Consider the following 16,137-nt stretch of genomic DNA (forward strand, 5'->3'; position numbering starts at 1 on the left):
TCCATTAGTCTAGGTTCGTTATTATTTTGTGCATTTTAGTATGGACCCCTGGTAATAAGCCTTCTCCACATTTGTTCTTTCATAACCCCACAAATTCTTTTGTCGCCAACCCATAGACAATTTTGTGTATATTTAGTTACATTTACAAACGGTTTTCTGCGCTAAATGTGGGTATAACAATCTTTTGTATAGGTAATTGAGAGTGCTTAGAACTTTTTAAATCCAGTCCTAAGTTAGGTCGTATAACGTTTACGTGTACGTTCAAAATTGGGGAATTGTTGCTAAAACGAGTAACGGTAAAGATTATAGAAGTCGGTGTGGAATCCATAGGTACCAAATGAATCATTGTTGCTTGTTCCTAAAAATTGTTCTTTACTTTATATAAATGCCTAGCCAGGCCATTAATGTCGTATTAATGTTTTAACTGCCCCCTTTGCGCATACATATATTACAATTTCATTCTCTCAGTGTAATTCTTGGTTCGATTCCCAACGAAATAGCAATGTTTCGGCTGGAGAAGAATTAGCTTTTAGCATTGGTAGTAGTAATTCTATGCTTTATTGACCTGGTGTACACTGAAGGTATATTAATAAATTATCTACTCTCCACAGATTGGTATTAACCCGGGTCTGTTTGCGGCGTACAAGGGTCATCATTACGCGGGTCCGGGAAACCACTTTTGGAAATGTCTGTACCTGTCCGGGCTTACGAGGGAACAGATGAGCGCTGATGAGGATTACAAGGTAGATAATATATTTTTATAACTGCCTCTAGTCTAGTGGTTATTATTCGATTATAAGGTCAGGAAACTGGAATTTTCAAAATATTATCGGGCCGCTAGTTAAACGGCTAGGCTGTTAATTAAACGGCTAATTAAGCTAGTTGGCTGCGACATATATATTGTATCGATAAATGTATATTTTATCCCAAAGACCAGTGGTCTGAAATCTATAAGGACGCACGGGACTAATGCGATGTTAAATAGAAATTGCAATATTAATTATGCATGCCCTCTTTTCTAAAGGGCTTATCACTGATTAGTTGTTCTAAGCAAGCAGTTAATCCAATACATACGTTCCTAATCTACACGCACTCTTGGGACTTCATAATTATCACTATGTTATAAACTTTGTAGCCCTTATTTATAAAAATTTAATCAGTGTAACGATAAAGTACTCCGTCTTTTTCTGTCAAATTATTTTTACGATGTGATGACAAGAGACAGGTGTACTTTTTGTAAATAAATTTCCCCTTATGTAAGTTTATGTCGTATTGACAATCTTGAGATGATTTTGAAATGTGATATCAAGAGAGGTTAATTGCAGTTTCGAAAAGTTTTATTTTAATGTTTAAAGAACTTATTTCTCATAACAAAAAATAATGTATTTTATTTACATGAGAAACTTAATATATATATATACGAACGAAATACATGTCGCCATCAGCCGTTCCAATTTTAGTCTACTAGGTTCATTCTGATAAGTAAATTTAATGCCCTTTTGAATTGGTTAACCGCGCTAATATTACGAACCATTATTATGTAATGGAGTCTGTGTCTAAACAAGCAGATTTTTATATAAATGTCATAGAACCGTTATACTAATAGAAATATCATAATTTTCAGTTACTGAACTTCGGCATCGGTTTCACGAATATGGTGGCGAGACCGACGAAGGGTTCTGCAGACTTAACGCGACGTGAGATTAAGGAAGGTTCGGCGATACTGTTGGAGAAATTGCAGACATTTCGGCCGAAAGTCGCCGTGTTTAATGGGAAGCTGATATATGAAGTTTTTTCTGGGAAAAAGGACTTTTGCTTCGGAAAACAACCCGATACGATCGCTGGGACGAATACGGTAAATATATCACGTTTCTAGAACTGGTTAAGCACACAACAGGGTCCATCTTAGGTGGTTTTCTAAGGGTTTAGGTTCGTAGATATAAGTATACTAGCGGACCCGACAGACGTCCTGCATATTAAAGTATGAAAGTACCGACTGCAGCGCCATCTGCCGGGCTGATTTGTAAATCTAAACCATCCAGGGCGTCACCCAAACGCATACAATAAACTTTATTCAATTCGGTCCAGCCGTTTAAGAGGAGATCAATGACGTAGAGTAGAATTATATATATAAAATATTAACATGTTGCCTACATAAACTGTCTGTATTGATCAAGGGCGTAGCACAAATGAGAATCACTGGCTAACAAAATGAAACTCTGCCATTGTATTTAATTGCCAACCATTTCGTTCTAAGCCGCTATCAGCAGTAGAAGCATGAGCACGCACTATAGTGGGAACAACACGCAAACAAATATATCAGAATGAATTATAGATGAAATTAATAATATTACCGAAGTAAAGTCCGATCACTCACAATAATTCTTGTCTACGCTGCTTAAGAATGTCTTATGTCTGATAACAAATTAAATTAAACTAATTTGAAACTAAAAAATGTATAATATAAAGTGCAGGTCATATTTATTATTTTAAATTGAAAAAATCATTGAGTTAATTAAAGTATGATGCAATCTGGAAAAGTTCTTTCAACAAAACAAACTTTGCTAGGACTTTTTTGTCAATTAAAAGCCTTTTTGCTCTAAAATTTAAAATAAAATTATGATTCCAGTACATGTGGGTTATGCCGTCATCATCAGCTAGATGCGCTCAACTACCAAGAGCAGCGGATAAAGTACCATTTTACGCGGCGCTCAAGAAGTTCCGGGACTACTTAAATGGATTAGTAGCACACGTGGATGAGGCGGAACTGGTCTTTCCTGATAATACTAGTAGACGTCCGCAGGAGGAGATGGAGATTCGCAGGTGAATGATAATTTTCTATAAATGTGTCCCGGGATTCTGTTTAATGTTTTTATGTATTTACAGGTTATATGATTATGCAATTTATATTTAAATATATTTGTTTTTATTATTTAAAACTTTAATTTAATACTTGGTGAAGCAATGCCATGATTTGCTTACCAACTTACTTATTTAAAAATTACATCTAAAAAGTGTTTGTTTGTTACGCTGAACTAATCTACGTACTCTTTGATGTAATCAAATAAAAAAAATATATAATGTTTTCTTGTACTATCTACATTAGGACATAAATCAGTTCATGTGTTATGTCATCGTAATCTATAAATCTCGCCGTATACATACATATAACCGTAATATTCTACATAATGTAACGGTATTTATAGTTTTACGGTGACACGAAAACGCGTAACAAACTCACTTCTATACATATAATACTTGTTTGTATTTGTGCACTAACAAATGACTTTAGATGTTCTTGCTTTACCTAACCAAAACCAGTTTATCGAAATGTAAAAATACTGGACCGAAGCACGTCCATCCACAGGCTGACGATGGAGCCGGAACCGGGTGACACAATCATACTAGAAGATGGAACAGAAGTTCCCCTGAAAAAGAAGAGGGGGAGACCGAAGAAGATTAAGTTGGAGAATGGGGAAACTGCGCCGCCCACTCCGAGGGCACCTAGGCAGCCACGCGCTCCGGCAAACTTAGACCCGAACGCCGAACAACCGCCCAAAAAGAAGAGAGGCAGACCGAAGAAGATAAGGCCGGAAGAGCAACAGTTTTTGATGCAGCAGCAACAACAACAACCACCGCAGCCGCAGGTGAGCTCAGATGTTAGTAAAGCCTTTTTTATATCTTATTATTATAGTCTTATATTTAATGAATATATATGTAACAAGTCCAAGATACATATATAAAGTATAGGATCATTTATCAGTTTTTATTTTCATGTTTCAACATCATATTTATCTGATAACTATATTAGATGATATAAATGCTTTGAACAAGTGAGCATTTTTTAAAATGTGGATGATTATTAAGATACAATCGATTTTTTTCATATTCATATCAATCTAGAATCGAGTACCAACTGACAAAGCGATGTTATTTGACAACTGTCTCATTAATAGCTATAGTCATGTAACAGTGTAACCCAAATCTGGTCTAGGTTTTTAGTACTAGATACTTTTAACCATGTATGATTTGTGTATGTCTAGTTCAATACATTAACTTAACAATACAATACTCTAACTAAACTTAACACTAAGTCAACTGAATCTGAGAGTATCGCAGTGTCTATCCACACTGGTCATTTAAAACTTAAACATTTTATAGTCTGACTCGACTAATTTGTGATATTATTTCAGATTCCTTGCTATATTTTGCAATTATATTATAACGAGATTAATCTGGAAAATATTTAAAAAACAAAACAAATTTAGTATTAGAATTATTTATTAAGTATTACTAACACAAACCAATGTGTGGTTTCCAAATGATTACATTTACATTAATTAAAAATTACAAGAAATAATTTAAGTAGTTTTAATTATGCTCTAAATTCTGACAAATAACCCTTTTTTCAGCCTAATACAATGCTCCAGCCTCAATTGTCATCAATGTCATCATTACCGCACGAGCAGTTCATGGGTCACGGTGACTACCCTTCGCAGATGCCATCTCCGCTCCAGCAAGGGATGCTGTATCAGCACCACCAGCAACACCAACAGATGTCTGATGGCTCGCCGTATTATCAGCCTAATAATGGTAATGATTTATTATTAATTTATTGTGCGTATTGTTATAAGTCCCATACCCCCAAAAAGGGGCAAGGGCAGCGACATACTGAGCCCTTGCTGAAGCTTTATATACTAAAATGAAAGATATATTGGATTATATAAAAAATTAAAACTAATTTTTATATACTCTTAGCAATTATAGATAATTTAGAATGATATAACACAAAAAACCTATTTGTTTTTGAACCTAGTGCCACTAACCTACATTACCTATCTTCTATTTGGTGTTTTGTTAAAAAACCTAGTCTATACTCTCGTTTATATCCATTGATTGATATTTTGTCCTAGGCGGTGGTATGGACTCCCCACTAGACGTCTCTGGGTCTCTGGGATTAGGCCGTGCCGGGTACGTGTCCCCTCGCGGGGTGTACGCGTCCCCACGGTCGCAGCCCTATTCGCCGACACCTCAACGGTTAGCCGCAACTCCACAGCCGCAGGGGCAGGGACAACAGGTAATTATAGAGTCAATGATATGTTCTGTCTCTGTTATACAGTCTCCCAAATCCGGGGAACAGAACCGTTGCGTGGCGCTTATGCGAACTAATAAAATTTTTATTTGAGTTGCCTAATGCTCCAACTATAATGACGTAGCAGTATTTCCAATATCACAATAATACAGTACTGCAATGGCCTCAAATTAAACAACGGTTCTCTTTCCGTAAATTCTTCTTTAAATTTTTGTAAAGTCAGATATTTTGATGTCTCAGAGAACTGGCAGTAAGGGAGCGTTCAAGTATTACGTAACGAATATTCCTTTTGTAAACCGTTACGTTGCGGGGTGGGGATTGAATTACGGTTATTCTTATTGTTAATATTATTTTCGACTTTCCAGTATTTTACACCACATAATGGTAAGTTTTAGGCATAAAGTGTCACTAGGTGGTCACGAAACGTTTTACTATACTTGGGTACAGGAAAACGTTATTGGGGGGGGGTCAATAATCTCCAAAAATTACGGGACGTAATACTTGAACGCTCCCTTACTGCCAGTTCTCTGAGACATAAAAATATCTGACGTCACATAAAAACATGTATTGTAATGGGTTCATTATAAATAATTATTTCGATTCTCAGTACCCCTCGAGTCCAGCGGCCTTTTCGGCTCCATCTCCGCCGCGGGGGTCGTTCGGCTCGCCCGGCGTGCGAGTGGGGGGCACTTTTGCCGCACGCTCGCCCCTCTACGCTAGTTCTCCCTCGTATCAGCAGCCGAGCCCAGCGCCGCAATCGCAGCCAAGGTTCGCCCACGAGCAGATGGCGTATGGCCGGGATCCTGGGGCACAGGTAATGGATTTTATTATTTATATTTAGTTCTCTTCATAGTCTATGGGTTTGGCGGCCTTGTGTCTATACTTGTTTATTCATGGTTTTACGTATATGGTGCCTTTACCATATGGTATAGGTTCTATTTTATTCAATTTAACTAAAACTATATTTCATGTTAAATGAAAATTTCATCCTCATGAAACTCAGATATAACTCATAATAACCTAAAAAAAAGCTTCGCATGCGTGGTGAATAATCATGGTCTAACAATTTTTTTTTTTATTTTTTTTTATTGTATTTTTTTTTATTTAAAATATGTATTAGGACAGTATTTACAATTTTCTTAACCTGTGGCAGTGTATTATATTTAAGTTACATAAATTCATAATTTTTTTCAGAGATTTTTAAATTTTATATTTTGTGTTAAAAATATTTATTTGTTGTGTTTTCTCCCATATTTGTAAAAAATAATTTAAGACACCAAAAGATGAATTCTTTAGTTAGTAAAATGCTAAGTAAATATTGTGTATTTGTTATCCACTTTAATTCCATCTTCTGTGTATTCATGAAGTTGATACCTTTCCAGTCGCAAACCGTCCCCTACTCGCAGTCCCCCGTGCCCGCGGTGGGAGTGATGTCAGGGGGCAACAGTACCCCGTTCCCCGCGGCATCCCCTGCGGGTGGTACACTGCACTCGTACACTCCATCGCCGGCTCACACGCCCTACAGCCACCACTCATCGCCTGCCGCCCCAGCGCCCCTGACGCCCGCCTACACCGAGTCGCATCACTTCTCACAGGTGCGTTAGAACAATCGTCCACTCAGGGATTCACAAACTATGAATCCTGTATGTCAAAATCTATTACAATGTTGACGCACGAAAGTTACTTAAGGATCCGATCGCCAAACTCCAAAAAAGTTGATTGTTTCTTTTAATTTTTCGTCAATGTTTCTTGAAGTAGGGCGAATGGAAAAAATATATGTTGGAGTTGAGTAGATTATGTCTCCATTTTGAAAGATCGATCGATACACCATTTAAATAACTTCGCTTGATAGAAAAAAATCTAAAACATAGCCAATTTTTGCTATTTTGAATTCATTTTTCATTTCCCACCGTATGGATAAGATTCAAAATTTAAGTTTCGGTAAATCTTACCATGTTTGTGAATAAATGTTTATTACTTCATTGTTACTTTAACATTAACATAGAGCGACTTAAAAGTAATATAAATTGTATCTATTAATAATTGTAATAAGTACCTCCTACACAATCTTTATTTCGTTGTACCTCGGTTCTACCACCGTTTATAACAGGCACTGCAACTCTTGGTCTTGGACTCTGATGTCTGCATCTGTTTCGTAATATTTTTTTTAAATAATCAGCATTCCATTATACGTCGTAAATTTTTGGGTCTAAACCTTGCCGGGTCGTTATGATTTTTGGTGTAGATGTGTAATTTTGACCTTTAGATTACGAGATAACTACTTTGTTATGACAAAAACGATTTCAATGCCAATATCCTTCGTCAAAAAAATAATTCGTGTGATGATTTATGCCTAGTTAGTATAAAACCGTGGTGCTACAACCCCTGGTGTTGGTCTCTGATTTCTGTATCTCTTTTCGTTATACTTTTCTACTAGGTAAGTAGGTGATAAGCGTGACACAAGGTCCACTTATCGGGTCTAAGGCTTGCCAGTTTCCCTTGTTATCCTTCAACGCACGAACGAAAATACGCACTTAGAAAGAAAACTGGTCTCCACTATTCTTAATAATTACTAAATTATTACTTATTCCTACGGAGTGTAAGAAATGTATAATGGACTGTTCTCGTAATTAAAATCAATTTACGTGCAGGGTGGAGGTTCAAACGGTGGTTCGGGTTCGTACGGCGGTGAATTATCACATGAGATCGGCGCAGCGATATCCTCCCCTGGCGTTGTTTCCCCCGGGATGGCAACTCTGGACTTTGAGCCGCCCCGGGATGACGCAAGCCCCATGGGAAGCACGGATATGCATCCGGGAAGCAATAGTAATTCATCCCTGTCGGATTATAATAAGGTAATACATACTATATTATATAATCTATATATTATGTACATATTTTGACATTGCATAGTGATATTAAATATCCTTTTTTTTTAAATTAAATGAATTTAGAATTTTTAGGAGTGATTTGACGCAGCGCAGCTTTAAATTGTGATTCGTAGAAATAATGTGTCGTTATTTATAGCAACCCAGCGCAAGCGGGGCGGAAGTGTCACCTGGGCCCGGGGCCTCCTCGGGGGCCTTTAGCAACATGTACGAGAGGGAGATGCCCTATGACGCAGACAAGCCGCACGACTACCACTATGCGCAGGAGCAGGGTGAGTTTTATGTCGTTAAATATAATATACAGTCAACACTGTTTATGACGACATCGTTTAGAACATACCGGTTATATTGACCAAAATCAAAGGTTCCGGCTAAATTCTATTGTATTAGGTACTTAATAACAACCTCATCGGTTGTTACGACCAAATATGAGTAGTTATAACGATGTCGTTATAATAATAATAAAATATATATATATATATATATTTTATTATTATTGCCTATACATTATAAATAAACCAAGAACCTTGATACCTATAGCTACACACCACTACACATTCCTTTATAAACTAGAGTTAAGAGGACAATAAAAAAATATGGTTTTCCTTTTTTATTAATTTGAAATTAAGTAATAAAAAGTTGAATATACCTAATTAAATTCCTCATCAAATCTAAGATTTCCCCTCAATATATTTTATATTATACACTATTTACAGGAAACAATTAATATATAAATCGTTTTTGAGACAATTCGCAGATTAATAATTAAGGCTTAGTATAAGCTACATAACTGCAGCGAAACGAGAGTTATATGAAAAGGTGTTTCAGGTAACGGTGTCCCAGAGAGTCCACGGTTAGACCAGTTACATCAGCATCCCTCCATGTTCCCTAGTAATTTCAATAGGTAAGTGTGTGTGTTAGTGTAACAATTTTCAATAAAATACCAGAAATATAAAAACATTTTAAATTTTTATAATAAAGAACAAACGCTTTTTTTGTTTGTGATAAAAAAAAACTCAGTTTACAAAATAAAATAAATCAGTGGCGCCACAGCCTTTGTGACTTAAGCACTTCTTGGTCAAATTTAAATAGTTCTAACATGTTATTAAGTGGAGTTATTGACAATTCAGATCGACTCCCCCGGTGGGCGAAGAGACTGCCTTCTCTCCCATGGCTTCTACAGCCTTCAGACCTGCTGAGCATCATCATCCGCCTGGTAAGATTTGATTATAATGCAGTACTTAATTAAAATGCTTTAAAGTTATATTGGCGGAGATATTGAAAAATGTTCTTGCTCTTTTCTGCACAGAGTTAACACGATTTGACAGAAAGAGATAGTCTATTTTTGACTATGCCAGGAGCATATCTGCCAAAAACTGTATACCACTCTTAGTTATTTGGATTCCTTTAAGTATTGAATAAATTATATCTTATTCGAGCAATGATTTCTGCAGGTTCTCCAGCCGAATACGGTGGTACCGAAAGCGGACCTGGCACACCGAAGCCCAAAAATCAAGATGTCTCAGCCAAAAGTCTTTCAGGGTTGGAATCCCTGGTGGACCAGATACCCTCAATCGCGGAGGGGGGCACTGGCGGAGGGGCGACGGGGGGCACAACGGAGCCCCCAGCTCCTGCGGTCCCAGCTTTGCCTGACTACACTCCGGCGCTCTATCCCCCCTATCCGGCGTATGGCACACCTGCATATGGGAATAATGGGTGAGTATTGATATTAACATAACTCGATATTGACCATTTTGAAACCAATTCAATATTCCTGCTGTCAAAGAAAATAGGCAGATATTTTTTTGTATTTTCATTATACATTTCTTAATCCCCCCCCCACTCTTGTCTTGCGGGACCTTATTTTATACATATATTTTATTATGAAATTTCCTAATATATATTTTTATTCCTATATATTCTAAACGGGTTTAGGTTAGGTTGAATGCTAACAAACTGTACAATTATTTATAAAATTGGACAATTTAAAAAAAAATACAGTCTTTCCATTACATTATGTATATTTCTCATGTGATATACCTATCTATATTGATCCATTTTAGTACTAGAAACAAAGAAGAGTTCAAATAATTAGAAGAAAAATCATTAATTTTTCTTTGTTATTATATTCGGATAATAGGCCTCACGTTTTTGGAAATTGGACCAGTCTTTACATATGTACAAATAAATTGCAGCTACGGCGGTCCATTCGTGGGCTACGGCGGTGGATGGGGCACGCAGCTGATGCGGCCTGCCCCGGGCTATCTCCCGGACTGGCAGTATGGCTACGCCCCTGGGTATGCGCCCTACAACACGCCCTACTACAATGGATATGCAGGACCGCCTCCTGCGCATCATCAGCAGGTAATAAGACGATAACACATACAAATTATAATTATTCTTAAGAAATCTACATTATTTCCAACAAAAAAAAATTATATAATAAAAAAAAAAAACGGAATTATTGAGAGCTATAGATATATATGATAGATTTAAAAAAAAAAATGGTTAGTAATTTTTTTATAAATAATCTGATGAATGAAACTCAAATGTGTTGCTGAAAAATGTATTTTAAGAATCAACATTTTAGACTTCTTCTTTTATCCAAAATGTTCTAACAAAAAAAACTTCGTATTGAAATTTAAATGACAGGCTAAACCTAACGTCTTTTCCACAGATTCACAGACAAATTAAATGAAACATCAATTAACACAATATAATACATAATAATTAATAATCTAAAGAATCTAATCTAAGAAATATAATAATTTTACATTGATAATTTAAAATTTTTTTGCTAAAATATAGCAAAAAAATTGTAACCGTATTTTTTTTGTAACTGTTCGTAGACATAATATGTCTACAAACAGTTCTCAAAAAAAATTATACTATTTAAAAAAAAAATTATAATAAAACTTTATTCATGTCAGAAATATGGTTGGGACAAAATTCATCTATCGCTAGTAGTAAGCGTGCGCTGTGTCTGTGTTTGTTTGGAGTATCATTCCAAATAGATAGATAGGAAACCTCCACATAGGAAACCAAGGGTATTAATGTCCAATAACTCCTTACGAATGTTTTGCTGTAATATTCCGTATATTTCCAGGCCCACTACCTATCAGCGAGTCCACTTCTAGACTTGCACAAGAACGCGGAGTCGTCTGTTCCCTCAGTGCCGTCGGTGCCCTCTGTCGGCTTCGGTGGCTTCTGTTAGTGAATCTCTGCCCTCCACAGTGCAAACAGTTGCTCACTAAGTACGAAGTATTCCTGGTAAAAGCAAGTTCTTCATGCTGGTTTGAAAAAACATTTGTACAGTCTCGAATGTAACATTAAAATTGTAACAAATTCATAGTGATTTTTTACTTCAAATTATGTCGCTTAACGAGGCGTTTTTAAATGAGCAACTGTTTAATCTGTGCTAGTGTGATCGCCCCCCTTCGAACTGATGAGCTTAATTTGTATCCTTTATTTGTAAATATTGTATGTATTTATTTTTTCGGAACGCTAGGCATCACATTAGTTTCGAGAAGGCCCGTATTTCTGAACGTGCTTGAGTCGCGTTTGCCTATACGGCCCTAGGAATTTTTACTTAAGGGTTTTTTGAATACGACTCGCGCGGGGACGTCGAGTACTTAATTTAGTGGAAATGTCGCCGGTAGATGGAGCTGCTTTAAAGTATTATTTCGTTTTTAAATACATTGATTTTAAATAGCGCCATCTATTGACGGTCTTGGTTCCAAATTGGAAATTTAGTGGTGGTATCTCTTGCCAATGTTTGTCGCGTTCTAGTCACTTTGATTCGTGTCGGCTAGTCAAATTTAACTGAAGTTTGCGACCCCGCGCGTGGCGCTACGGAATTTTTTATCTAAGTCACAAGAGCGGCCTATGAAAATTTATTTTTAGTTACGTGGAGTTGGTATTTACAAATTTAAGCATTTTATACAGATATTAAGTGACTTTTCATCTTTTTGTGAAGGCAATCCTAAATCAACTTATAAACGTCGCTCAGCTTTTGGTCTAAAATGGAGAGCCGTTTAGTTGAGCGATGTTTATAAGTGAGCATAGTACACACAAATGAGATGTGTATTATTTGCAATGTCCCGCTCATTTTTATGTTAACTGTCAGTGTCAACTGTCATCGTGCATTTTAATGTTACCCACATTTTGCTATTAAGATTTGCGGATTTTAATAACAAAAATAGCTTCGGATCGCTAGTGACTAGCATAATTTTACATTAAAAATCTATATTTTATTATTCGTGCGCCATTTTACTCTAAGGATATGTTGTACGACTGTTTACGTATAGATTTATTTTCGAGTTAATGCATAATTTAGGGTGCTGTGGGTTTTTTGTTAATGCTAAAGGTGGGCGGGGATTTAGTCACACGTCAGTGTTGCCATTTTTTATTCTTTAAATCTCCGCGCATTTCTAGTTTACTATTTCCTTGTCTTTAGTACGTTTTTTTCGTGTCACCGTTTGAATGGGGTATGGTGTTAGCAATCTTGTACAAAATTTCTTTTTGCACAAAAATAAGTTAGGTAAAAACGAAAACATACGTAATAAAGACATATACGTTTAAAGCTAGGTTTACATGAAAGAATTTATATATTTTAGTGATGGAAGTCGCGTGGACGGTCGCAAGCCGTCGGTTTGTGCTCAATGCGTCGCGGGTGTGGCGATGCCTATCGGGGCGGTGTTAGAAGCGAATGACATTAATTAAAAATTTACGGACTAATTAAACGCGATATTGGCCGATGGAATTTTTTATTGTTAAACGACATAATACCAAAAATAACTAGACCGCTATAGTATAGGTACAATAGACAGCACACGCGTGGTCACGTGACTATTTTGACGGGCGATGGCGGGTCACGCCTGTCTCCGAAGTGTATTTGTCTTTGGTAGATTCAAAGGTAAGATACTGAGTCGACTTAGCGCTAAGTATAGCTGTCATATGGCATAAACCTATTGGAGTTTGACATATGGGAGAAATATTGTCGCTAATTACTCTGACTCTTAGTCTGTGGACATTATTTATTAATATTGCTCCAACTCTTACGATTTGTCAAGTATCAAGATCGATTTCACATTTGTTCGTTAAGGTCCAAAAACATTCACGTTTTAGCTTTTCCATACAAAAATCTATTAAGGGTAAACCGATATGCCAAGAACGTAATTTGTTTTAATACCGCCTCTTTCGAGTCCTATACGACTTTTGATAAGAACAAAGAGAAGACGTAAGTAGGTTAGCGAGTAGTGGCGTGTAGCGTAAGGTTTTGCATATTTTCACTTGTGATATTGTATGGGGTGTGTTGAGCCCTCTTTGTTCCTATTAGAACACCATGTATATATATTAGGTATTTATTTCGTGAAATTCTCGTTTGGCGCATCGCCGCACTGTTACGCATCTATTTATTCAAATTTCGGTCAAATTATTTTAAAAATGTAAACAACAGGGTATTTAAGATTGCTTAAGAGTTTTATTTATTTTAAGTTTCGCCTCGCGCTTACTTTACCGTACTTATTTTTTTAAGTGTATGCTCCGACAATGTAAAATCAATTTGTGATATTTATATTAACTGCCAAAAGTTTTGTTTTGTGACTTTTGTCATGTCGGTTGGGGCGTTTTCGTTATGAAGACGTCTCATGTAAATATGAGTGCTTTTTACTTCTTATATGTTTATGCGTAATTCTTTTTTGTACATATTTTTTTTTGAGTACTTAACTTTCTGGTTTCGTGTCGGTTACGAATAAGGCTAAATGCGATTTTACCAATATCCCATTTAAATTATTACTACCATTATTGGAATATGACGCAGGCAATGTATGCAGTAGCTACTGATATTAACGTTTAGGTAACCGACACAGCTTCTTGGCCTATTCTCGAATAAGTTGTGATCGTATTGTGTTCCAGTCTCGAATATTAGTGTGCAATGTGAATCGATGACCGCTTGTATTGAACCGTTCGGCGACAATCGTTCGCTGACTTTGCCGTGTCAGGAGTAATCTAAGTCTAGTTCTAAGTCTCTATCAACGAGTTAGTTTAAGTGCGCAACGTTACGTGCGCGCACGCATTGGCGTACGTAAAACGTTGTGTGCGCGTACGTTGGATGTACGTATGCCTGCGTAACGATGTATCTAATCTCTCTAAGTGCTACGGTTCGTTGCGCAGACGTCTACTTGACACCCGGGAAACGCCTGCGCAACTAACATTGTTAGGGTTGACCAGTGCATTGAGTCGCTCAACTATTTGTACAGCATGTATATTTTTGTAAAATTTCAACTCTTCGTGGCAATATCAAATTTTAAACTCTTATTGATAACTAGTACAATTGTTATACAGTTTTTGTTTGTTAGAGATTTTGTTTTGACGCTGTCGGTGATAAGACTGACTCATTTTGATAGTTGCACGACTCACGCTAACGCACTGTCGAAGTCTTTATTCGGGACAGTTCATGTCGCCATCGTTGACCCTTAGGGCCGTACTTAAACATTAAATAAAGCGACGCAATTTTTTAATTTACGTTTAGGTTGATTATACTTGCTTACTTGTACGAGTATCAAAAATGATTTCAATAGAACATCCAAATGGATAAATTTTGGAAGCAAACTATATTTTTAGAACCTGAGATGGATGATCTTGAGATGTTTAACTTTAATTATTGTTTGAGTATTTGGTCATCAATAATACAAGACATACTGCACCCGAATTTGGGCTCTTGTTGCGCGCGGTGTAATCAGATTTTTCTAAGTAAATATACCTTCGAAGTAAAAATTAGTAGAAACCGTTTTAATTACTTTGTACACCGCGTGTAGCCACTCTTTTTCTTGTTAAGCCTTGGGTTGCATACGCGGGCTTAGCGGAGCGTGGACTCGCTGAGCCTACGAATGTAAGGCAGGCGCAAGGGCGTACGACGTATCGCCAATTGGTTGTGAATATTCGCTTGTCGCCCGTCAGCCTCATCAACACAGTATTGCCGAACGCAGGAACTCGTAAGCAATAATACTAGATGTATAGAGCAATAAATACAAAGTTTTCGTTGCCCTTTCGGTGTTGAAAACTGTCTGTGAATATTATGAAAGTTACCCGCGACAGCGCGTGCAGAGTTCCGAAAGGCGAATATCGAATCTAGCTCAATTTTTTCATAATTGTAATTTATTCGCTTGTTGTTTGCCGTTTCGATTTGTTCTTGGCTGGTTTTAGATAATACAATAGCGGTAATTCGTGGAATTTTAAGAGTTGATAGAATTGATAATTTGTAGTTGCTGGTCTCCAGCCTCCAAGCTGCATAGTACTCAAACGACTCGCATTTTTAAATAACGGTGCTTATTTCTCGTATGTTTGTTTCGGCGCGACGCGTTGTGGACGGCTGGCATATCAGCTATCGAGAATAACGTGTTAACTTTAGTCAATTATTTGATTCGGTCCCGCTTCGGCGCGTCGCGTCACGTTATAAAGTACAATTTATCTTTATCATTAATTAATTATAGTACATAAACTGTTGAGCTATGTCGCAAGTTCTCGTCAGGCCGGTTGAGTGTCCGTTTATATTATACTTACGCTAGCTGTAACGATTGATAATGTTTGTACAGTTTTTATCGATACTTCTCGTAGCGTACTAAGCAAGAAATATTTTAGTATATATTTAAAATCTAATCGAATTACATTTTAGTGTATAAAATTGCTCGAGTATTTCAAATTGCGTTTTTTCATCTTTGTATTGTCCTATCGGTTTTATTTATCATCTGAAAACGATCCGTATGTAATTAGAAATTTAACTGGAAGAATTTTAAATAAATTAATACTACATTAATATTATTTAAGTAATGTATTATAAAATAGGAATAAGGTAAAAAGTTATTAACATTGTATGGAAAATTGTGACAAAATTATAGTCATTTGTAATATTAAAGTGATGTTTTATTCTACACCTTTATCCTTTTGCATTATTTTTACAAATTAAACTGCGATCCCCTTAACATTATGAAATAATACTGCTTCCAAAGGGATTACACACTGGGTATAATAAAAAGCACATAGAAAGGGAGAATATGAATAATGATTGCATGCCTTTTTGTAGAGTGGAACCACTAACGAAAATATAGTTCGGGCATTTTTTTATTACTGATTATTTTTACATAAACACCGTGCTAA

The 16,137-nt window shown here is 36.5% G+C and overlaps 1 protein-coding gene across 4 annotated transcripts in view; it reads left to right on the forward strand.

The window, feature by feature from the left end:
* LOC125059179 (atrophin-1) overlaps window positions 1-15,895 on the forward strand; it is a 71,292-nt gene extending 55,397 nt beyond the window's left edge. For 2 of the 4 annotated variants that reach the window (XM_047663469.1, XM_047663471.1), the window contains exons 4-18: window positions 612-743; window positions 1,625-1,855; window positions 2,630-2,823; window positions 3,353-3,659; window positions 4,413-4,593; window positions 4,914-5,077; window positions 5,700-5,906; window positions 6,475-6,687; window positions 7,744-7,947; window positions 8,120-8,252; window positions 8,809-8,884; window positions 9,111-9,196; window positions 9,435-9,696; window positions 10,176-10,344; window positions 11,087-15,895. In XM_047663469.1, coding sequence (XP_047519425.1) covers window positions 612-743; window positions 1,625-1,855; window positions 2,630-2,823; window positions 3,353-3,659; window positions 4,413-4,593; window positions 4,914-5,077; window positions 5,700-5,906; window positions 6,475-6,687; window positions 7,744-7,947; window positions 8,120-8,252; window positions 8,809-8,884; window positions 9,111-9,196; window positions 9,435-9,696; window positions 10,176-10,344; window positions 11,087-11,194 — 2,667 coding nt within the window. In that variant the 3' untranslated portion in view covers window positions 11,195-15,895. The remainder of the gene's footprint in view (window positions 1-611; window positions 744-1,624; window positions 1,856-2,629; window positions 2,824-3,352; window positions 3,660-4,412; window positions 4,594-4,913; window positions 5,078-5,699; window positions 5,907-6,474; window positions 6,688-7,743; window positions 7,948-8,119; window positions 8,253-8,808; window positions 8,885-9,110; window positions 9,197-9,434; window positions 9,697-10,175; window positions 10,345-11,086) is intronic. The other 2 variants (XM_047663472.1, XM_047663473.1) reach the window with 2 other exon arrangements.
* The last annotated feature ends 242 nt before the right edge of the window (window positions 15,896-16,137 follow it).

The sequence above is a fragment of the Pieris napi genome, chromosome 19 (assembly GCF_905475465.1).
Source record: "Pieris napi chromosome 19, ilPieNapi1.2, whole genome shotgun sequence".
NCBI lineage: Eukaryota > Metazoa > Arthropoda > Insecta > Lepidoptera > Pieridae > Pieris > Pieris napi.